At 64.1% G+C, this 22525-nt stretch overlaps 1 protein-coding gene and 1 long non-coding RNA gene across 6 annotated transcripts; one reads left to right on the plus strand and one right to left on the minus strand.

Annotated features, from left to right (window-relative positions):
- Positions 1–6994: 6994 nt before the first annotated feature.
- On the minus strand, positions 6995–14032 carry SSTR5 (somatostatin receptor 5). The gene is made up of 2 exons (XM_058710835.1): positions 13942–14032; positions 6995–9528 (listed from the first exon to the last, which is right to left on the minus strand). The coding sequence occupies exon 2, from the start codon at positions 9470–9472 to the stop codon at positions 8375–8377; it is 1098 nt and encodes a 365-aa protein (XP_058566818.1). The 5' UTR covers positions 9473–9528; positions 13942–14032; the 3' UTR covers positions 6995–8374.
- A 1358-nt stretch (positions 14033–15390) lies between these two features.
- LOC131501008 (uncharacterized) lies at positions 15391–21889 on the plus strand. 5 transcript variants are annotated; one of them, XR_009256563.1, is made up of 3 exons: positions 15391–17983; positions 18405–20086; positions 21242–21889. It is a non-coding gene; the product is annotated as an uncharacterized LOC131501008 (long non-coding RNA). The 5 variants fall into 5 exon arrangements; XR_009256564.1 differs by having other exon boundaries at positions 15391–16605; positions 17847–20086; XR_009256566.1 differs by having other exon boundaries at positions 15391–16139; positions 16548–20086.
- Positions 21890–22525: the final 636 nt, after the last annotated feature.

The raw sequence follows: 22525 nt of genomic DNA on the forward strand, positions 1-22525 counted from the left end.
GTGGGCCGTGGCGGGGCGGGCGGGGTCTGCCCTTGAGATGGAGCTATCTTTTCTGCCTATAAAGGGCCAAGAGAGGCACCACTGCTGTGGGGACATGTACAAAGCGTCCGCTGGCTGGACACCGGGGAGGCGGAGAGGGGGGTCAAATATAGATCCCGCCCCCTCAGAGCTGACTCCCGCGAGAGGCAGGCCGTATCCCAGGGTGTGAGAGGGGGGCCAAGGCCAGAGACCGGATGGCATCGAGCAGGGTGGGGTGTGGGTTTGGACCAGGGGTGAGAGTCCTCCTGGGGGTGACACGGGCCCAGCTCTGGTGGGCGGATGTTCGGGGACTCCCGGCACCCCCTCGTCCGTTTGGATGGAGGAGGGAGGTCATACCTGGCTGTGTGCCAGAGGCCCGGGGGGGGGGGGCCCAGACCCCCATCATCACATCGAAGTACGAGGCCCTACAGGCAGGGGTGGAGGTGGAGGATGGCCGTGCTCACGCCAGAGGAGGGCTCCGTGCACCCCAGGGTTGGAGCCTCCAGGCTGCCCGCCCCCCACAGGCCATTCAGAGTCTGTTGCTTTCCCGGTGCGTGTCCCCTGGCCTGGGCCTTCGGCTGGCCCCTCCTCTAGCCTCACGGCCCGCAGCGCCTCCCCGAATGTCTTCCCGCAGCTGCCCCGCCCAGGCGGGGATCCTGGGGCGATGAGACCACAGAGGCCCTGGGTAGAGCAGCGTCTGGTCCCCCCAGAGCCGGACAGGCTGACTCAGGTCCCGGCTGTGCTGAGGTGGCTGGAGCTCGGGCGGGCTGTACTCACAGGACATGTCAGAGCCTTGTAGAAGGAAGGTCCGTAGGCCCCTGGCCAGGACGCAGGACGCGGCAGAGGAGGCTGCTGGAAGGTCCAGACCCCTCTCTCCTGTGGGAGCACCAGGAGCAGGCGGGGCTCCCTCAGTCCACGTTCACCCTGGGCCCCAAAGAGCACCGATATGGAGCCCCCAGACCCACCTTCCCTGGCAGACCTCCAGGAAGGTTGGGGAGGAGAAGGGGTCAGCAGGGATCACCGTTCCAGACACACAGGAACGGGCTCTTGTCCCAGGACAGACGGCCACACCTTTAACAAGTAGAGAAACTGAGGCCCAACAGGGGCATGTATGGTGCAGGGAGCCGGCTCTCCACCTGCTGGGCCACCCCCACAAGTATGGCCCCACAGGGAGAGGCCTCACTGGGAAAGGTGCTGGGGACCCCTTTGCTGCCCACAGAGGGCCCGTCTGTGGGGGAGGGTGCTGCCCATGCAGGGCCTGTCTGCAGGGGGAGGCCCTCTCTGCTGGCATCCCACCCTGTGGCCGGGTCCTGAAGCCTCGTGGGTCCTGCCCAGTGGGCGTCCCGGCGCCCCAGGTATGAGACCCCCACACCCCCCGTGCGGGCCCTGCAGCCGGTCCTGGCCAGTGGGGAGCCCCAGAAGGAAGCTGAGCCTCATGAGTGTGGGTTCCTGGGCCTCCAATGTGCCAGTCCAGGCCCCTCACACCCGGCCCTGCCAGAGACGGGAGGGACAGAGAGGCTGCGGAAAGCCAGATGCCCCGGGCCCCCTGACCCAGGATGCAACCTGGGGACTCCCCTCCTGCCCTGACCAGGACGGGACCCCCAGACCCCGGTGTGCAGCAGGCCGGCCGGGCCAGAAGGAAGCCTGTGTCTCCTCAGCTGGCTGCGTGACCTCAGCTCCCACTTCCGGCAGTGGGCGAGGAGGGACTCGGTCAGGCCCCCAGGGCAGCCGCGGCCAAGAGAGCCTGTTGCCCGGGATGCCCGGGTCTGGGGAAGCCTGCTGACCCGGCGGCTCCTCCTTCTAACCTCAGGGCGTGAATCCGGCTGTTCACGGAGCCTGGACCAGGGAGGCACTGGGACAGCTCGGTGGAGCCTGGGGGATAGGCCCTGCTCCCAGCTGCTGGCCCAGGAGGGCGTCTGATAACCTTGGGAGTCAAGGCCACTACATACCCTGGGGACCAGGAGTGGGGTGTGTGGGGCGCTTCAGGGCCCTCGGGGGGGGGGGTCCGGGACAAAATGGTAGTGCCAATATCCGCCCCCCCCCCCACCATGTTCACTTATTTGGAGACATGAACAAGCGGGACCCAGGGTCCAGTCACCATTTCCAAGCGACAAAGCTGGGACACAGACCTGGGTGCCGGTGGAGTCCGGTGGAGACCCCAACGGGAACAGCAAGCCTGTGGACTCGGGGTGACGAGGCGTGTGCATGTGCCACGAGAAGGCTGGAGAAGGCACAGCCCTGCCACGTGCCCCTGAGACGGGACTCCCGCCGCTTTATCCACGTTAGTCTGTCCGTTCCGCGGATTCCCACAAATGCCCATTTAAAACATTCAGGTGAAATTCATAGAACATGAAACTTACCATTTTGAAGCAAACAATTCGGCAGCATTTAGCGCATTCACAGGGCAGCTCCACCAGCATCTCCATCTAGTTCCGGAACTTTCTCCTCACCCCAAAAGGAGACCCCGTCCCCTCTCCCAGCCCCTGGCCACCACCGATCTGCGTTCTGTCCCCGGATTTGCCTCTTCTGGGGGTTTCAGAGAAACGGAATCACTGACCGTATGGCCCTTTGCGTGTTGTTCTGTGAGGTCACATCCCCTGGGTGGGTCCATGCTGTGGCACCTGTCATGGCTTCATTCCCTCGGGCGGCTGAACCCCATCCTGTCATGTGGACGGACCACGGTGCGTCCATGTGAGCACTGGGGGCCCTGGAGCTTTCTCCACCTGTGGCTGTCATGGATAGCGTTATCATGAACGTTTGTGCAAAATCCACTCTCTCAGTGTTGTGGACCAACCCTGGACACAACCTAGAAGAGCGGGTAGACGGGAATCTAGAACATTCTGAGACCCAGCTCTGCTCTGTGTGGAAAACGGGCCTGACCTGGGAGATACGGCAAGTGCCATGGCCACCAGGCAGAGGCCAAGGGAACCGGGAGGACCCAGGTGACCGATGTGCCAGCGAGGGAGGAGGCCGAGATGGGGACACCGCCACGTCGGGCACACCCCCAGTGAAGCACGCCTCAGGTGAGGAAAAGAGCCACCAGCAACACAGCCATTAAAAACATATGGGACACCCCCCCCCCTACAGTGGCATTATTCCCCTCTAAAAGGGAGGGCCACTCAAGCCATCCGCGGATGACGAAAGGATGACCAAACCGTGCTCCGTCCACACGATGCAATATTATTCGAGACATTCCGACACGCGCTGGGACGCGGATGGACCTCGAGGACGCCGTGGTCAGTGACATAACGTGTGTCATGGGAAGACAGTGCGGGTGCCCCTGGGGACAGAAGGAGACGGTGGTCCCCAGGGGCAGGGGAGGGGTGGGCACAGAGCTTCCGTTTGGGGCCGTGGGAGAGCTGTGCGGATGGGCGGCGGTCGTGGTCCCAAACAGCAGGGATGTGCCTCCTGCCACTGAACTGTGCTCCTAGAAACGCCTAAGGCGGGAAACTTCGACTACGTACGCTTTACCACAGTAAAACTACGTGAAAATATTCAGCTAATCTCTGGAAGGGACACAACGCTCAATTTCAAAACCAAAGTGATGGTGCGCCTGGGTGGCTCAGTCGGTTAGGCGGCCGACTTTGGCCTGGATCATGATCTCGCGGTCCGTGGGTTCGAGCCCCGCGTCGGGCTCTGTGCTGACGGCTCAGAGCCTGGAGCCTGCTTCAGATTCTGTGTCTCCCTCTCTCTGACCCTCCCCCGTTCATGCTCTGTCTCTCTCTGTCTCAAAAATAAATAAACGTTAAAAAAAAAATTAACAAAAAAAAACCCAAAGTAGAAGCATTTGCCAAACAGCTGAGTGATAGGCTGGCTTTATAAAAATAGCAAACATGGCTCCACATCAGCCCTGAAGCCCAAACACAACACAGGAAGACACGTGAAACCAGAGGGCTGGACGATTCCTCCACGTGGGAAGGAGTGAGGGTCGCCCTGGGCCGGGGGATGCCGCTCGGGGGGGGGACGGCCCGAGTGCCGGCGTCCAGACATTCTCCTTCGAAGGGCGCCCGGTCACACCTTCACACGTGCCCCTGGAGGGACCCAGGTGGACAGGCCCTGGCAGAGTGGCCCAGGGGCACATGGAGAGACACACCGTTCAGACGGGCGGTGAGGCCACAGTCAGGTGTCAGAAGCAGGAGGCCCCAGGCAACGGCAGCCTCTCTCCTGTGACCTCTGTCCCCTCCCCCACTGCATCACCGGCCACGGGGTGGACCCCTGCGTGGCTCCAGTGACCCCTGGGCATGCCCGCTGGGGGCTGAGTCAGGAGGGAGGGAGAAGACCCTGCAGGAAAGGCTGGGCACCGTGTGGGCAGGGATTGGGGGCGGCTCCCCATGTCACCTGCACCCCAGGCCTGATGGCCACTGGAACGTGGATGTGGGGGGGGGGCATTGGGCATCTCCCGTCCCCCCCATGTCCATTCCCCAGCTTTACCCTGACCCCTGTGGACCAAATCACCACCTCCCAGCATGTCTGGCAACGGGGAACCCAGCAGGGTATGGGAAGCAGGGAGGAGAGAGGGGCGGGCACTCAGTCCCAGCTCTCCTGGCAGGCTGGCCACCAGGCCCCAGCTGCCCTGTGCTGAAAGAGGGCCCCTCTTTGTTCTCATAAGCCCATCCTCGCACCTGTCACCACCTGCCACACCAGAATGTCCCTGTATGAAGCCTTCTCAAACAACTCGGCGGGGCGGGCTGCCTTTCCCACCGACAGGCCGGGCCCGGGAAATGTGGGGGAAGAGTGGGAGTCACGGCAGGGTGTTGAGCGGGAGAGAACATGGTTGGTCCCCGCTGCTCGGCGATCGGTGTCCTCTAGCAGGAGAACCAGCCCATGTGGCCTGGAGGACCTGCCCGTCTCCCTCCGGGGACATGCCTGATCCTCCCCCACATCACGGGGCTACGGTCTGGGAGAGAGACTCCAGTGCAGGTGCAAACGTCGGGGAAGGGATGGGCTGGCAAGAACCACATGTCTGTGCGGGCAGAGCCCCTGCCCCTCACCCCCCACCCTGTGTTGGGACCTGCCCAGGTGCCCGATGGTGCCCCTGGACCAAATGCAGAGCGGTCAGCACTGTCTGCAGAGAAGCATCCTGAAGGAGGGGACAGGGCAGGCCTGGAGGGAGTGGGAGGGAGCCCCAGGGTGGGGGGGGCCGGGGTCCCGGGCAGCCACAGGACCTTTGGGTAAGGCCTCCAACCTGGCCAGAGCCCCCTTTGTTCAACGTCCTTTTATTCATTCAACAACCCCCCCTTAGGAGCGCCAGTGGTGCCGGCTGGCCCGGGCAGGTCAGGTCAGAGTGCTTGGCTGCAAGGAAGGGACATGGTGGTGTCTGGGACAGAGACCCCCGGTGGCCAGGGAGGAGGGGCTGCAGACCCAACTGTCTTTCCGGGTCCCTGTCCCCACCCTTCCCTGGAGATCCAAGCTGTGCAGGGGCCCTGACCAGTGACCAGTGAAGACTCTACTGTCTCCGGAGCACGTCACAGCTCTCTGTGCCCCACGTTCCCGTCAGAAGTCCTTCCTGGTGTCTCCCCGTGGTCTGTCCGCCCTCCTGCGCCAGCACATCCGAGAGGGGGGCCCTTTATGACCCCACCCAGGGCACCCACCCCACCCAGGGCACCCCAACATCGCTCCTGCTGGCAGGGATTGGCTGGGGAGCGGCCGCCGCCGACCGGGCCTGTGAGCACAGCCCCAGGGCCATCCGGCCTCGGTTTTCCTCCCTGTGGGGATACCTGTCCCACCCCATGCCCCGCCCGGCCAGGCAAACAGACCCCTCCTGTCTCTGCACCCCATCCCGGAGGCAGCCTCATCCTGGCCCCGCAGGCCGGATTTCCTGAGTAAGGTCACTCTGGGAGCCACTGGAGCCCAGCAGCCAATAAAAGGCACCGATGCGTGGAGAGAGCTCATAAAGCAGGTCAGCCACTATAGCCTGTTTGCTCTGTGTCCCCCCCCCCCAAGCCCTACTCAGGGCCTGGGGACGCGGGGCCCGCCAGCAGCGTGGTGGCCCCGTGCCCCCACCCCGGTGTCCCCAGGCCCTCCTCATCTACCTGCTGCTCCCGTTCCCAGATAGGCTTGCGGGGGTGTCCGGGTCCTCGCAGCTCCTGCTCCGGGCCCCACCCGCACCCACGGCTTCAGACACTGTCCACACTGGCCAAGCCTAGTTCCCAGAAACCACCCAGACCTAGGGGCCAGGGGCTGCCTGGAATCTGCGGGGACGTCCCATCAGGCCCGGGGCCCCACACACGCACATGCGCGCACGTGCACGCACACACACACACACACACACACACACACACACACACGAGGGCGCTCTGGGCTGGCGTGGCCCTGGGCGGGAGCTCATGATGTCAAATCAATCGGGAGGAATCGATTCGGGCAGAGATTTCCGAGCCATCTGCTCGCTCCCCAAAGTCATTCTGAGCAGATTCACTTTGCAGCCAAAGCCCGGGGGAGGTCCGACTGGGGTGTGGGTGGCGGGTCGAACAAGCCTCAGTTTCTCCCGGGGCACCCTCTCTCCCTGGCTGCTGGCCGCGGGGGGCGGGGGTTGGTCACCAGCGAGGCTCTGCGGCCCCGACCCGTGGAGGAGCTGCCCCGGCCCCCAGGAACCGAGCCCCCACACGCCCGGGGACAGGGGCCCCAGACGAGCCCACCCACTCCCCACAGGCACAGGGCCGCCCCAGGCTGGCTCTCCCTTGGGCCCCGCTGTTTTGCATTTTTCCCCGTTTTCACCTGTGTGTCCCGGCTCCCGCCTCCCGGGGTGCCTGTCTGCCTCCTCCCAGCCTCGGCTGACCCGCGAACCCAGATCGGCACCAACTTCGATCGGCTCCGGGGACAATATTTGCTTTGGGAAACAGTCAAACATTTATTCTCCAATTTATTCAGGAGATCGGTTGTCAAACACAAGCGGCCTCGCCACGCTCTTGCGTTTCCAGGCCTTGGCCTCTGTCCAGGGTCAGTGCGGGGCCGCCGGCGGCACTGACCAGGCCTCCCCCTGCCCTCCTGCGGGTCAGAGGTCCTGCTCTGTGCAGACCCAGGGAGCGTGAGCCGGGGTGACACCAGGGAGGGCTGCCCAGGTGGGGGGGGGGGCACACAGGCCAAGTGAGCCCCCACATTCTGGTCCTCCTTCCAGCCTCGGAGAGAGGCCCAAGGCACACGGTGGCCCAGCAGGTCTCGGGCTGGCATCTTCTCCAGGACCGCACCGCCGGCTCGGGGCGGCGGCAGGAGGGGGTGGCGTTGCTGGGGGTGGAAGGACCACTCTAGCCTGGGGATGCTCCCCAGGGGTCTGGCATTTGCTGGCATTTGCACGCACCCACACAAGTGCTGCCTTCCAAGTGGCTGCTATTTGTGCTGGGAGCTGCTCCCCCCACTGCTATCTGGAAATTTCTCCTCTGCTGCTCTCGTCCCCCATCCTCTCCAGGCCAGAGCTCCTGCCAAAAGCAGAAGAGATGACTGTGGGTTCCTGCCCCCTCCCTAGGATGGCCTCTACCGATGCCCTAGGGACCCTTTGCACAGGACCCCTCTGGACACCTGTGTCCCCCGGACCCGGGGGCCCGACCCTCCACCCCCAATCCAGCCACTTTGCTTGCTGCTCCCCCATCCCGGTCCCGCCACGGAAGCCTCAGCCCCCAGCCCACCCCTCACTGCCCCCCAAAGCATGACTGTGGCCAACCAGGAAGGGAGATGCCATGGCGGGAGAGGGCAGCCGGCAACTGGGGGTCTCCAGGACGACAGAGCTCCGTAGTCCCAGCCGTCCCCTGTGGGGCCCCGGCCCACCCTCCCCGCCCCGCAGGCCCCGCACAGCCGCGTTCCCTCTGCATCTGCGACCTCCAGAGTCAGCACGGTCACGGGCCCCGGGCAGTGCCAGGGGGCAGGGGCCCGAGCCCAGCACCCTCAGGCGTCTTTGTTTTCACAGACCGACACTTGACCAGGTGATGCGGGGCTGGTGTGAAGAGGTACATGGGACCGCAGGGCAGAGGCAGGGAGAGCAGTCACCAGCTCACGCCAGTGGTCACTGCCCGGCCCGGCAGGCTGGCACGAGCTGGGGGCAGGATAAGGTCGAGGCGCCCTGAGCACTGCCAGTGACACCGGCCTCTCCCACCCGCTCCCTAGCGTCCCGGGAGCCCAGCCTCTATGGCAGGAACGGGCTGGGGGTGGGGGGGTGGTGACAGTTCGTCCCTGCAGGGCCACCCATGGCCTCGCCCCACACAGCTGGTCCCCGCACCACACAGAGCGTCCGGGCCACAGGGAGTGTGGGGCACTCAGCAGGCCCCCCCCCCCACGAATCTTGGGGTGGGGCTCTGCCCAGCAGGAAATGCAGGCCTGGCGGGGGGGGGGGGCAGGGGCCACCCGGGGCCACGCTGGCCCTCGGCGCTCACAGCCGGCTGGTCTGCATGAGCCCGTTGGCCTCGGAGCCGCGCGTGGGCATCGTGGCCTCCCGAAGCCGGCCGCTCTTGTCGGCCTGGGGCTCCGCGGCCTCCGCCTCCTCGGCGCCGTAGCCCTTGCGGAGGCACAGAACCTTCCGGAAGCTCTGGCGGAAGTTGTCAGAGAGGAAGCCGTAGAGCACGGGGTTGGCGCAGCTGTTGGCGTAGGACAGGACGACGACAAAGAAGTAGGCGCCCGCGGAGGCGGGCTCCGCGGGCAGGACGAAGGCCAGGTTGACGATGTTGACGATGAAGAAAGGCAGCCAGCAGCCCGCAAACACCACGACCACCACCACCACCATGCGGGTCGCCTTGCGCTCTGAGCGCCGCCGCGTGGCGCCCACGCGCACGCCCGACGCCTTCACCTTGACCACGATGAGCAGGTAGCACAGGCAGATGACCAACAGCGGCCCGAAGAAGCCCAGCACGGAAGTGTAGATGACGAACGCGGCGCCCCACAGGCCCACGGGCTCCGGCCAGCTGACGTTGCAGGTGTCCCAGCCCTCCTGGATGTCCGCAAAGACCACCAGGGGCAGCGACATGAGCAGCGAGAAGGTCCAGACGCCCGCGCTCGCCAGCTTGGCCACCCGGGGGCGGCGCCAGCGGGCGGAGCGGATGGGGTGGACGACGGCCAGGTAGCGGTCCACGCTCATGACGGTCAGGCAGAAGACGCTGGTGAACTGGTTGATGCCGTCCAAGGTCATGACCAGGCGGCACAGGACGGGGCCGAAGGGCCAGTAGGAGACGGCGTTCTGCGTGGCCAGGAAGGGCAGCCCCAGCATGAGCAGCACGTCAGCCACGGCCAGGTTGAGGATGTAGATGTTGGTGACCGTCTTCATCTTGGCGTGGCGCAGCACCACGTAGATGACCAGAGCGTTACCCCCCAGCCCCACCACGCACACCAGCAGGTACAGCACGGGCACCACCACGGCGCGGGCCCCCGGCGAGGCCGCCGGCCCCGCCAGCGTCCCGTTGTGGCCGCCCGCGCCGGGGGCCGCCGCGGAGGCGTTCCAGCCGGCCAGCGTGGGGACCGGGAACAGGGGCTCCATCGCGGCCGCTGCGAGCCAGGGCCAGGCGGGGCGAGCGCGGGCAGGGCGCGTCCTCTCTGCAAAGACAAGGGAGGACGCGGGGCGATTACCGGCCGAGGTGTTTCCTCCCCGGGCCCCGCCCGCCCGGGAGGCGCAGGATCGCCCCCTCGGCGGGTAAACACGATTACTCACGTCCAGCTCGGCTGCTGCGGCCACGAGTCACATTAAGCAAATTGTTTGGAAAACAAGCCCAGAGAGGAAGGAGCAGGGGGCTGGCAGCTCGATGGCTTCCAGAGCCCTGACTACCCTATGCCCCCCCCACCCCCCCACCCCCACTGCCTGGGGGCAGCTCCCCCGATGGGCCTCTGCCCTCCTCCAGTCGGCTAGGGCCTCCTGGGGCCTGGGGGTGGTGTCACGGTCCCCATGGCGCCAGCAAGGAGGGGACGGCGCAGGGCGGGTGCAGAAGGACGGGGCAGTGATAGGGAGGTCGGGACGGCGGCCGGGCAGGCCAAGCCCCTCACACCCGGCTGAGGCCGGGCATGACACCTGCCGAGCCCTGCTCTCCTGGGTGACCCCACGGCCAGACTCCAGGTGACCTCCTGGAGCCATCAGGACGGGGGGCCAGGCCTTGCGTGTGGCCGAGGAGCCAGACCTCAGTCTGCAGAGCCCCCACCAGCATCCACCGCAGGCTCTGAGGACCACCGTCCCCTCAGGAGCGCCCTCAGAGCCCGCAGGCTGGCCAGAGGACTTGGTGCCCTGGTCCTCAGAGCTGCCGCTGGGCAGGGTGTCTCTGGGCCGAGGGGACGACACAGGAGACCGCTCCGAGGTGCAATCATCACAGCTGTGAGGGACACGCTCTGGGGCTGCGCTCTGGGGCCGGCCTGCCACCTCCACGGCCACGGCCCAGGGCGGGGAGCGGAGCAGGTAGGTGAGGTCCTTATGTGCCCTAGACCAGGGAACACACGGAGCCCAGGCCAGAAGGACACGCATGCGTGTGAGCGGGGGCCGGCCCCTGGGAGAGGGGGTGTGCAGGGGCAAGGCTTTGGGTCTCGTGGAGGAAGAGGCACAGGCAGAGAAGGGAAAATGTTAACATCCCCAGTTCAAGGTCATGGACACACATGTGTCCTTATGTAGTTTTGGTGCTTTTCCGTAGGTTTGAGAAAGTTCATAAAAGCAATGGTGCTCCGGAGAAAATAACTGTCTCCACTGATGACAGGAAGAGAAAGGGGGCACAGCGCACAGGGGGAGGGTGCCTAAGTGCCCCAGGGGACCCAACCAGGGCCACTCAGGCCCAGAGGTCCCCCTGCCCTGCCCGGCTGGCCCGCCGTGCCCCGAGTTTCCTCAGAGCAGAGGACACCCCCAGTGGTGGCCAGCCCTGGACTCTGGCAGACAAGTGCGGGGGGAGGGGGTGTCCGGGGGTGTGTGTCTGGAACAAAGAACAAAGGCAGGTGTTAGAAAGAAACCTGAAGGTCCCGATAGGCCGACTCTCCAAGTTCGTTACGAAATGTGGCCCTAGAAAACCGGCAACGGGGAGGTGGGCCAGCCGGTCCATTTCATATGAAATTAAAAATAATAGGAATCGACAAGCATGTCCAAGATCTGTTTAAATAAATACGTTAGGGTTCCTCAATAAGGCACGGGTAAAAATATTATGAAACAAATTTGGCTCCTGTCTAAGAAGTAAAATGAGCAAGTGTGTATTTTTGAAAATTCACAACTCTCGGGTGTGAAAAATCATTTGGACTTAAAAAAAAAATCCATAAAAGTCAGAATCAAGTTGGGTCTGGACACAGCTGAAGAGAGACTCGGAGAAGGGGAGACGGGTCGAGGGCCCTGCGAGCGGGGTGGGCGGACGAGAGGGCACCGGCAGCACGGACGGCCACGGACAGGAGCCCTGCACCCCAGGGGAGGACGGATAAGACCCGGATGAGGAGAAAATCCCCCAGAATGGCAGCTGGGAGACAGCGGGCCCCAGACGGAGAACTTGCATCGGGACGAGCGCAGCCAGTGGAGAGCACTGTCCCCCTGGGTCCCCTCCAGGTGGAGGTTCGTGGGAGGGAGAGAGACACTCGGGGTTGGGCTGGATCTGCTGCTCCTGGTTCGGAGGGCCCCTGGCAGCTATATGGGGACCTGATGTGAGCCAAGTGACTGGGACTAAGACAAGGCAAGGCACGGCCTCTGGAGACAACCGCATCTCCAGACAAAGCTGGGGATCCCTCGGCTGGAAGCGGCATTCCCAAGTTGGGGGGTCCACACCTCCCCGGGGGACCCAGCTGGGAGGAGGGCTTTCCGGGGACACTTGGACTGAGATCGGCCCGCTGGTCTCTGTGCCCAAGGCCCCCGCTCACATTTGGGGAAAAAATACTCAAGAAGGGGCTTCTGGCTCCTTTTCCTGCATGGGACCCCGAGTGCTGGGAGGGGAAGAAGCCACCGTCCCCTGAGATGTTCGGCTCACCCATGGAGGGAGGGGCGACTGTCAGCTCAGATGCGCCCTGGCTGGGGCCTGGGGCCCCCGGCGTGGCATGGCCAAATGTGAGCTCAGGCCTGACTCAGATAGCCCGTGCCTTCCAGAAGCTTCTCAGGGCTCCCCTGAGATGGCTCCGGAGCCCCGCCACCCCACGGACACCCCAATTCCTCAGGCCGCGGAGCCGCGAAGAACGAAACTAGGCCATTACGGTGGCGGCTGCCTCTGGGAACACGGTTCTACAGGAGCCATTATTTAGAAGTGGCAATCGTCTTAGTCACAGAAATTACACTCGTGGCAAATTGTCCCTGGGGCCCTTCCTCCTGCGGTGGGGGATTTAGTGGGGGGGGGGGTTTGGAATCAGCCACAGGCCCGCGCTGGGGCTCTCTGACCCAGAGCCCCCCACCAGGGAAGGACTGCCTGCCCACTGATGTGGCCCAGGGAACAGACCCCCTGCCCTCCCTCCCGTCCCGCCAGGGATCTTGGGGGGTGGCGGGTCACGTCACCTCCCTGAGCCCCTGGCAAATGGAAAGTCTCTGAACACATGAAATAAATTCAGATATGCAAGATGCCGTGTGCAGTGCCTGGCACACAGTGGGTGCTAAATAATTGCTCCCTCTCGCCTGCCCCAAACAGCCCAGCATCTTCTCCCAGTGTCGGAAAAGGTTCCTGCCCTGGGCTTCAAGGAGAAGGGGCTGGAGGCTTCCCGGGGACGCGGGGAGGGGACAGGCCCTCAGTGCCCAGAGCTCCGCAGCTCCCCCCGGGCTGGCCCCACGTGAGGTCGGCAGGAGAGGGCAGGTGTCCTCCACCCAGGGCCTCCCCCACACATGCTCCTTCCGTCCTCAAGGCAGCTCTGGGCAGACTGGTGTCCCTGCCCCCCCCCCCCACCAGGGGAGACGAAGGTGGGTGTGGGCTGGCCTGGGGCGGTGAACGGGAGGCTGGCCAGCGGAGACCCTTCCTCAGGGTCCCAGCGCCACGTTTGTTTCCAAGGCCACGTTCCGCCCCCAGCACACTTTCTGGGAAATCTGGGTCATTTTACCCGGAACCAATGGAGGGTCATTGTCATCGATGCTGTCAACAGCCTTCCGCTTGAGGCTCCCAGTCCTCCCCCAAGGGGCAGCTGGGCCCAGGAAACCTGCTCTCTTGGGCAGATGGGGGGGGGGGGGGGGAGGCGGGCAGCCAGAACTGCCTCCAACCGTGGCCACTGGGACTCCTGGCCCTTGCCCTTACTCAGGACCCCAGGTCAGCCTGCGGGCCAGGGTCGGTGGGCCGGGCAGTGGGGCAGGTGAGCGGCTGGCGTGGACTCTGGGTGGGGAGACAGCACACAGGTGAACCTGCAGGGCGGGCCTCCCTGCTGGGGAAGCATCAGGAGGGCCCGGAGCGCTGTTGGCCAAGACTGGGGATGCCGGGGCTCCCTTCTTCCCGGGACCCCTAGACGTTGGGCCGGCTCTTTCTGCCGCCTTCCCACAGCTCACTCTGCCTGGCCACCGCCTCCCCTGGTCGGCCCTCGCCCCCTGGGACCTGCTGCCCCGCTCGCCCAGCGGCTCCCGCTCCCTCCGCTTCGGCTTCCCACCCTCACCTTCCCGCCAGTCTCCAGCCGATCCCTCCCCGGCCGCGCCGCCCACCCTTCGCCAGCCTCGGGGCGAGCTGGGCTGCCGCGTCCACCGCCGGGGGTCGGGCCGAGTCTCCGCTGCGCCCCGACCCCGGCACACTGGGTCCAGAGGCCGGAGGGTGGCAAGGGTCGGGGAACCGGGGAGCGGGAGGGGGTGGAGCGGCGGACACCGGGTGGGTGGGGGGTCGGACGACGGGCAGGGGAGGCCCCCAGGGCGGCGGCCGGTGAGCCCCGGGGGAAGGAACACAGGTGAGGCAGGAGCGCAGAGGGCGGCGCAGGCGGGGGCGCGCGGCAGGACCCCCGACCAGGGCCGCGCGGGGCTTAGCGCAGGGTAGTGAGACCCCCCCCAAAGGACAACAGGGATCCGCGCGGGGCCCCGGCGAGGCGCGGGGGGCAGGGGCGCGCGGCACTCACCGGTCGGCGGGGAGCCGAGTGCCCGCGCTGCGCTCTCTCCGGGCTCGGCGCTCTGGGCTCGGCTCCCGGCGGGGGGCGGGGCGAGCGCGGGGGGCGGGGCGGGGCGGGCCCGGTCCCCGCGGTCCGCCCCCTCCCCTCCAGGCAGTCTGCGGCACCCGCGCGGTCGGGCCCCAGAACGGCGACGACGCCCCCGCCTCAGTCTCTAACGTTCCGCTCTGGCAGGAAAGCCCAACCCGGGGGTCCCCCCCCCCCCGCCCCCCGCCGCAGCGCGCTCCTCAAAGTCGACGGATCGGAAGCCGTCCTCACTCGGAGAAGCTGGACGCCTGGGTCTGGCGGCGGAGGCCACTAACCCCGGGCGCGGGGCCCAGCTGGCCGAGCGGTTTGGGGATCCCCGTTCACTCTGGAGGCTGTCCCCTTGGCCGGGATCACAGCCACCTGATCCAAACACAGGTGCAGGGTCTCACACCTGCGCTCTGGGACTCGGCAGGGCTGCGGGCCTGGGAAGCTGCATTCTGACAAGGTTCCAGGCACGGCGGCTGCGGGGCGGGGTGGGGGGGGGGCGGTCGGGGCCCCCGTTTGAGCCGATTGTAACCGGTAGTGTTGGGCGCCGTGCTCTGCTGGGCACGGGGCGCTGGGTGGGTGTCCATTCCCCACACCAAGGAGCAGCCTCCAGAGTCCTTACCCTGGACTTATGTGGGGGGTGGCTAGCCAGTGACTGGAAGGACTGAGGTGCCTCCAGATGGCGGAACCCCTAAGACGCCCGGATCCTCGCCCTTGACATACCGCATGCTGATAGGTGGGGACGGCAGCAAGTTACCCTGTATTTTCTTTCCTCCTCCTCCTCCTCCTCCCCCTCTTCCTCCCTCTACCCTCCTCCTCCTCCCCCCACCCTCCTCCCCCACCCTCCTCCCCCTCCTTCTTCCCCTCCCCCTCCCTCTACCCCCTCCTCTCCCACCCTTCTCCTCCTCTCCTCCCCTCTCTCCTCCCCCTCCTCCCCCTCCTCCTCCCCTCTCTCCTCCCCCTCCTCCCCCTCCTCCTCCCCCTCCTCCTCCCCCTGCCCTCTTCCCCCTCCTTCTCCCCCTCCCCCTCCCTCTACCCCTCTCCACCTCCTCCCCTTCCCTCCTCCCCCTACCCTTCTCCTCCTCCCCTCCTCTCCCTCCTCCTCCCTCCCTTCCTCCCCCTTCTCCTCCTCCTCCCCCTCTTCTGTTCCCTCTGCCCCTTCCCCCTCCTCCTTCTCTTTCTCCTCCTTCTTTGAGAGAGAGAGAGAAGGACGGTAGAGGGAGAGAGAGAGAGAGAGAGAGAGAGAGAGAGAGAGAGTCCTAAGCAGGCTCCACACCCCGTGCAGAGCCCAGCATGGGGCTGGATCTCAGGACCGTGAGACTGTGACCGGGCCAAGATCAACAGTTGGATGTTGAGCCGACTGAGCCGCCCAGGCGCCCCAAGGTACTTTCTTCTTTATGCTTTTCTGAGATGTTTCATTTTGTACAAGAAGTGTGGGTTATGTTTTTAATCGAGAAAAGGCACTTACGGACCAGGGGGTCCAGCTTGGGGCACGTGCCTGTCTCCATGCAGGCTCCATGTGGGGGGTGCTGGGCTGCTCCCTGGGGCACATAGCAGCCCCTCCCCAGCCAGACCCAGATCCCTTGTTCAAGAGGTGGCCCAGCCCCCGTCCCCCACCCCAGGCCAGGTCCTTGGAGTCCTTCAGCTCCACAAGGGGGCCGCATAGACCTCACCCCTGTGGTGGTAAAGCTGGACACCCCCTGCCAAGGAAACATGGAGCCCCGGAGAGGAAACTGTTCCCTCCCCCACAGTCCCCACCGGCCCCCAAGGAGGCTGCTATCTTTCTGATGTCCCGCAGGGAGCCGTAGCCGCAGGAGGTCAAGGGGTCCTGGCCCCTCGGGAGGGCCCGATGGCTGCACCGAGCCTGCGGTTCGGATGTCCCCCTGGACCGTGGGCGGGCTGAGCTAGGGCCAGGCTGTGTGTCCTCCTTAGCTTGCCAGCCGGGAAGGCTGAACACACGAGCACCTGTGTGTGGCCTGTCGCAAGCTCAGCAGGGGCGCGCAAACCCTCTGGAATCGATTGGGTGGAAAACACATAGTTCTCGGCGCTCCCCGGCCCGGCCTGCGCTGGACGATGCAGATTCGCTCTGGACAAAACAGGAGGGGCCTATTCCGTGAGCTCCAGAGTGGCACGGAGAGGTATTTAACGGGCGTGCTTTTAAATCATTGTAAGTACTGTGTGGAAAGAAGCAGGTGCCGAGGAAGAGACAGTCGTGGGGACAGAAAGGCTGGGACAGGCTCTATAAGGAGACAGCTGACTCCAGTGAGGCCAGGAACAGACTAGACAGAGGGAACAGCAGATGCAAAGGCTCTGCAGCAGGAGTGAACTTGGCATGTTCTTGTGACTGGACGGGTGACAATGGGACCAGTGGTGGGAAAGGGACCAAAATAGTAGGGCCGGGCCACCGCAAGGGGCGTGATCTGACAGTGAGAGTGACCAGAAGGGGGGTGCTGGGGGTCTGAGCACGGTGGGGACCTCTGGGTCTGTGTCTTGAGGACATAGTCAGGGGCCACTACAGCCTGAATGGTCAGCTCTGTCCTCCACAGGCACAGAGCTCGGGTGTCTCTGGATCACAGCCCGTGGAGGAGGTGACAGTGCCCTGGGGTAAGATTATGGCCCATGTCCTGTGAGCTCTGGCTGTTAGGGCTCATGCCTTCTTGCCCCACACAGGGCCTATTGTCTGCACAATCCCTGGGCTTTGTTCTGGGACCTGCCACACCTCAGGCCGGGGCCGGGCTCTGGGTGGACAGTGGCATCGGAGGCCGGGTCCCGGGCCCCCCCGACCCGAATCTGCCCCGTGTGAACCCTGGCCTTTCCACCCTCTCTGGAGATCCCTGGCCATGCCTTGCCCAGTCCACAGCTGTGGCTTCTCTATGCGGATCCCCCGAGAACCTCTCCAAGCCCCCCAGACTCCTTCCCCACCACCCCCGTCTGCCTCGCCCCTTCCTTCAGCCTGTTTTGACACCCTTGTGGTTCACACCTCAGCCATGGGCTGTATCCAGCTCCTGCTGGCCAGAGGTCCCCAAAGTTCCAGGGTTCCCCAAGCAGCTTCCTCGATCTCAGTGTCCCGAGGGCTCAGTGTCCCGTGGGGGAGTCAGCGTCTGGCACACAAGGGGGACACAGCCTTGTGGGTGGGTGGGTGCTTGGTTAACGCCCAGCATCAGGCTGGGACCCCTGTGACACCCTCCCACCTGGGTGGCCTCACCTGGCTGCTGCCGGGGGCTCCGATGGGAAAGGAGGTGTCCAGAGAGGTGGCCTGTCCGCCTTCCCCCTCCCCGTTGCCCCATGCTCCTGGCATGAGTCCCCAGGAGCAGCAAGTGCGGGGACATCTGGGTACACTCTGCAGAGGTCAGGCCAGCACCAAAGAGAAGGCTGAGGATTAGTGGCGGCTGGGAGCCATGGCAACAGGACAACGGCCCAGTGGTCTCCCCAGGGACGGCCCCCAGACCCCTTGAGTAGGGACCCCCATCCTAGCGGCGAGCTCTACCGTGGCCTGTGCCCCTCCCCTTTCCAGAGGCTGAGGCCTGCCCCCCCTCCCCGGGACACGAGCGCACCTCCCTGACCGTCCCAGCCACTCCGGCCCCCACCCATGCTGAGGCTCCTAGTGATTATTCAAAAGCCACGGAGGCTGACTCCGGTTCACCTGGAAACACCCCGGAGGCCCCCGTCTGTGTCCCCAGGAAAGTTCCCAAGCCAGGGCAGGCCCTGGGGAGGTGGGTGTGAGGCATTCACTGTCCTCGGGCCAAGCTGGCCCCCCTCTACTCGGTGAGGCCACGCTGTGTCCACCCCCCAATCTTTTTCCTAGCTGTATCCCTGCCCAGCACAGCCCGTCTCCTTTTCTCCAGGCAATTAGCCTGTCTGTTCCAGTGCCCCTTCCTCCAGGAAGCCCTCCTGGCTGCTGCACACTGGTTCTTCGCCACTCTGCCACCTGGTGGTCCCAGACCGCATCCCCTCGGTGATGTTTGTCCTGGTTACAGAGGTTGTGAGTGTTGGTGAGGGATTGTCTCTGCCTCCCACCCGGCGGACGCAGCTGTGGGCTCACGGGAGGCCCTGGGCTTTCTGCAGGGGCCTGAGGTTGGGCCCTTCCTGGCCGTGGCCTCGGGCTTCAGTGGGCACTCTGTGGCGATGCACCCTCAATGCAGCTTCCCGGGCCACCCCAGCCCTCAGAATGGCAGGCTTCGCCCCGTGGGCGCTAATTGGGCACGACGCTGTCGTGGGTGTAGATCGGGGAGCAGAGACCCGGCCCCGGGTGAAGGGCCACCAGCCCGGTCAGCGCAGGGGAAGAGAAAGATGAGGCACTGGGTGACTTGGCACCCTGCGCTGCAGAGAAGCCCCCTGCACCCCCAGGGCATTTCCGGGACCCCCCCCGGCCCCCCTCCCCACCAAGACAGCTCTTCCCTCAGGAGATGGCTGCGTTTACGGGTGAGGCCCCAGGCCCGCCCCAGGCACCCCGGAGGCAAGATGGTCGGAGCCCCTTGGCCAGACTCCCCAGACGCAGGGCACATGCCAGGGCCTGTGAATGAAGAGAGAGGGACCAGACACCAGGTGGGGATCTGTCTGCACCCGGCGTGGCCCAGCTGGGACCCTCCTCGCCTTAGATGATGGGTCCCCAGATGATGAGCTCCAGGGAGGAGCCTCTCAGGGTGACCCAGCGGCCCCACTCCTGCCAAAGACTCCCCAGAAGGCCGGACTGGTCCCCGCCCCACCTCCCCCCACCAAGCTGTGCAGGGTGGCCGGGCCAAGGCTTCCCTGGGATGTGGGCTCAGCCCGGGCAGGGTGGGGCGGGCGGCTAAGGCCCATCTTGCGGATGATGTGGCCGTTCCGGGGCAACCTGTGTGCATGACACAAGGTCCTGGGGCAGGGCCAGGCCTGGCGCCGGGCCGTGTGGCATTAGGTACAGCCGTGGGCGCTGACTCGGTGGCGGGGAGGGAAGGCGGCCACGAGAGGGAGGAGTAAGGCGGTGAGCCTCCAAAATTAGCCACGACACGAAGCGGGGATTATCATGGCCCCGCTCACTGATGGGTCTTTGGGGACAAGCGGCCAAACACGGCTGTCCTGGGCACAGACAATGAACAGAGACGTTCCCCCTTTTCCTGAGGGCACCTGGGGACCGGGCAGAGCTAGTGCCCAGCCCTGCCCGGTGGCAAAGGCCACAGCCTTCCCTGCAGACGGGCCAAGGGGGTGCAGGGAGCTGGAGTGCGGGTGACCAGGCAACGAGGAGAGGGACGGACAGCACACCCCATCTGGGGAAGAGGCCAAGGGGTGCCATGGCTCCAGAACATCGCCCGCGGCAGGGCGGGCGGTGGCTCTTCCCCCCAACACAGGGCAGCCTACCCTAGGGTCAGGGTGGGTCTTAAGGCCCCCGGAGTGGGTTGGTGGGTTTGGGCTGGTGTCCCCCGCCACCACCCTGAGCCCCCAGGCTCCGGGAACAGGAAATGCCCCGAGGAGACGGCTGGAGGGCAAGGTCACGCAGCCGGTCGCCAGGGTACGGGCTGGGGGGCGGCCGGCTGGGGACTGAGTTCAGCCACACACGATAAGAGAGCTCTGACGAAACAACCAGCCCAGACCGCAGCCTCCTGCACGCTGGGGTTCCTCCCCCGACAGCCAACAGGAACAGGTGCAGGCCAGCCACGTGGTAACGACAGAGCCACGGGTGTCTGCCGCCCACGGAGGACACGGGGGCCGGCCAGGTGATACCACTCACCAGTGAGTGCTCGAAATTAGGGTCGTTAACTCCTCCTTGTTCAGCAACATTAAGTAACCAAGTAAAGACCCCATGACCGGACGGCGGCTTTGACCGGACCCCGGCGAGACGTCAGCCCCGTGTCTGGGACAGGCAGGATGGCCGGCCGGCGTCTGGAGCGGGGACGACCTGCCCCTTCTCTGCAAGGGGCTGCGGTTGGTCTCCGTCCCCACTCAGAGCCCCTTGGGGGAGAAGTGGGAGCGGTGCCTCCCCCTGCAGTGGCCTCGGTCCCTACCCTGTCCTTGAGGACACCCGTGGAGCCTCCCGGAGGCAGCGGTGACATAATCAGCCCGGGAGACAGCCAGAGTGACCTGGTGGCACTTGGAGGGGCAGCGATGAGCTGTAAGTTCTGGAGCTCAGGCAGGGATGACAATCAGCTGGCCTTGGCCCTTGGGAGGGGCCTCGGGGAGGGCAAGGCCTGGAGGGGACCGGATGCCCGGATGGAACCCTGCGGGCGGGACCCCTACAGCCACACCTCCCGGGCCAGCCCGAGCCGGGAACCAGCCCCTTGTCATTTTTTTTTTTTTAAATGCTGTATGTTAATATGGACTTTATGTTTTAGGGCAGTTTTAGGGTTACAGAAATGGAGCACTGTTCCCCTATACCTCTGTCCCCCCACACACAGAATTTCTTCTATATGAAGTCTGGCATCATTGTGATAGATTTGTTACGATCGATGTTACAATGATAATATTGACCCATTATTTTTTACGTTTTGGACACTGTGGGTTTGGATGAATGGACGATGGCCAGTTTCCACCATTGCAGCATCACACAGAGCAGTGTCACTGTCCTGCCTATTCAGCCTCTCCTCTCCCCCAGCCCCAGATAACTGCGTTTTGTTTTTTTGTAACACGCTTCTGCCTTTTCCAGAATGTCCTGTAGTTGGACCCCTACAGTGTAGGCTTTTCTCGCCGGCGTCTTTCACTTGGTAATACGCATTTGAGCTTCCGGTGTGGCTTCCCGTGGCTTGATGGAGCATTTCTTTTTAGCTGAACACTATTTCATTGTGAGGATTGACCACAGTTAATTTACCCGTCACCTGCTGAAGGACGTCATGGTTGCTCCCAGACCTCTGCCTTTCTGCGGGCGGGCAGTACTCGAACAGTGCCCTCCCTGCCCCCTTGGCCCATGCCTGCCAGGGGGCCACCCCTCGGAACTACAACGTCTCCAGGCTCTCCTGGGCCCCTGTCACCCTTACCCTCGCCTGGCACCGGGCAGGTCTACTTCAAGGTCTCAGCTAGTGTCAAATGGCCACAAGGGTCTTGCCCAAAGATGGCAGACCAGGCACCCAGAGGGCAAATATGTCAACACTCTGGCTGATAGACCCCGGCCACCTCCTCCAGGAAGCCCTGCTCCTCAGAGTTCTGTTGTTAAAGTTTCCCCCCAAATTCATGTCCACTCAGAACCTCACAATGTGACCTTATTTGTAAATCGGGTCTCTGTATATGTAATTAGTGACAGATTTGGAGACGAGACCATCCTGCATTATTATAGGTGCCCTGGATTCAATGACAAGTGTCCTTAGAAGAAGAGGAGAGACACAGACACAGAGGAGAAGCCACATGAAAACGGAGGCAGAGACTGGAGCCCCCAGAAGCTGGAAGAGGCAGGAGGGAGCCCCTGGAGCCCTTCGGGGTGAGGGGCTTGGCCCTGCCCCCTGGATCTCTGACTTTGGGTCTCCAGACTGTGAGCGGCTGGATTTCTGTTCCCTGAGCCACCAGTTTGTGATAAGGTGGTAAGATGGCCCCAGGGCAGGAAACCAGGCTTGACCCTCCCTCCCTCCTTCTCTGCCCGTTGGCCTGGCACTCCTCATGTGGGCTAATCCCCTGTGCCTTCCCTGGGCTCTGGTCTCCCGTCCTGACTGCCTGCCTTGTGCCCCGTGGCCCCAGCTCCCGGGAAGAAGGAAGGGTTGCCTGCTGAGGGGCACTGCCTCATCCTGTCCCCATGCCCCTGGCATACACCCTGTGGCCACAGGACATTTTCAGTTTCCACAATCCTTGGGTTTTGATGTTGACACACTCGAGGCCCATTCAAGTCACTTGATTTCCCACTCAGAGACGAATCAAAAGGAACATATCTTCTCTGATTTGTTCACACCAGTCAACTTTTCCATCAATAAAAAAGTCCATTTTGCTCATCCGATGCCAACGGAATGTGATCTTTTCTAAGATGTCAGAATTCAGTGACTCATTCACTTATTTCATCCCATTTACATCTGAGAGTCAAACGGCATCTGGAGACAGAATTCCTCATTAGAGAACAAGTCATTAAGAAGTCAGCATGGAAACACAGACCCGAGCACTGTCTCACCTCGGTGGCAAAGCTTGGGGCCTGGCTCTCCTCCACGTCCAGGCAGCAGAGGCCTGGAGCTGGGCCGTCTGCACCCCGCTAAGTGGAGGTCCCTGAGCTCCAGCCCATGGCTGCCCTTTGAGAACACAGGCCCAGCAAAAAACTTCTGATTTTTCTCAAGACAAAAGCTTTTTACATGCATTGCCCGGCTCACACACGTCGGCAGGAAATGACAGATATCCAGGGCATGGGCCAAGTACGGCCACCGGGAGCCCCCCAGTGCCCTGGGGCCTCGAACTGCCCTGGAAGCTGCTCTGACCCCAGGGTGCCGGCCACCCCTCCGGGCCAGCTGGCCCCCCAAACATGCTGTTCCCCCTGGACGTGCTGCCCGCCCCCCCCGCCGGACATGCTATCCTCCCCGGATGTGCTGGTCCCTCCAGGATGTGCTTGTACCCTCCAGACATGCTGGTCCCTCCAGGACATGCTGTT

Source organism: Neofelis nebulosa, chromosome 18, assembly GCF_028018385.1.
Source record: "Neofelis nebulosa isolate mNeoNeb1 chromosome 18, mNeoNeb1.pri, whole genome shotgun sequence".
NCBI classification, from domain to species: Eukaryota; Metazoa; Chordata; class Mammalia; order Carnivora; family Felidae; genus Neofelis; species Neofelis nebulosa.

Bases quoted from the DNA above. Each gene is read 5' to 3' on its own strand.
- SSTR5 (XM_058710835.1), bottom strand. From the start codon at position 9,472: ATGGAGCCCCTGTTCCCGGTCCCCACGCTGGCCGGCTGGAACGCCTCC.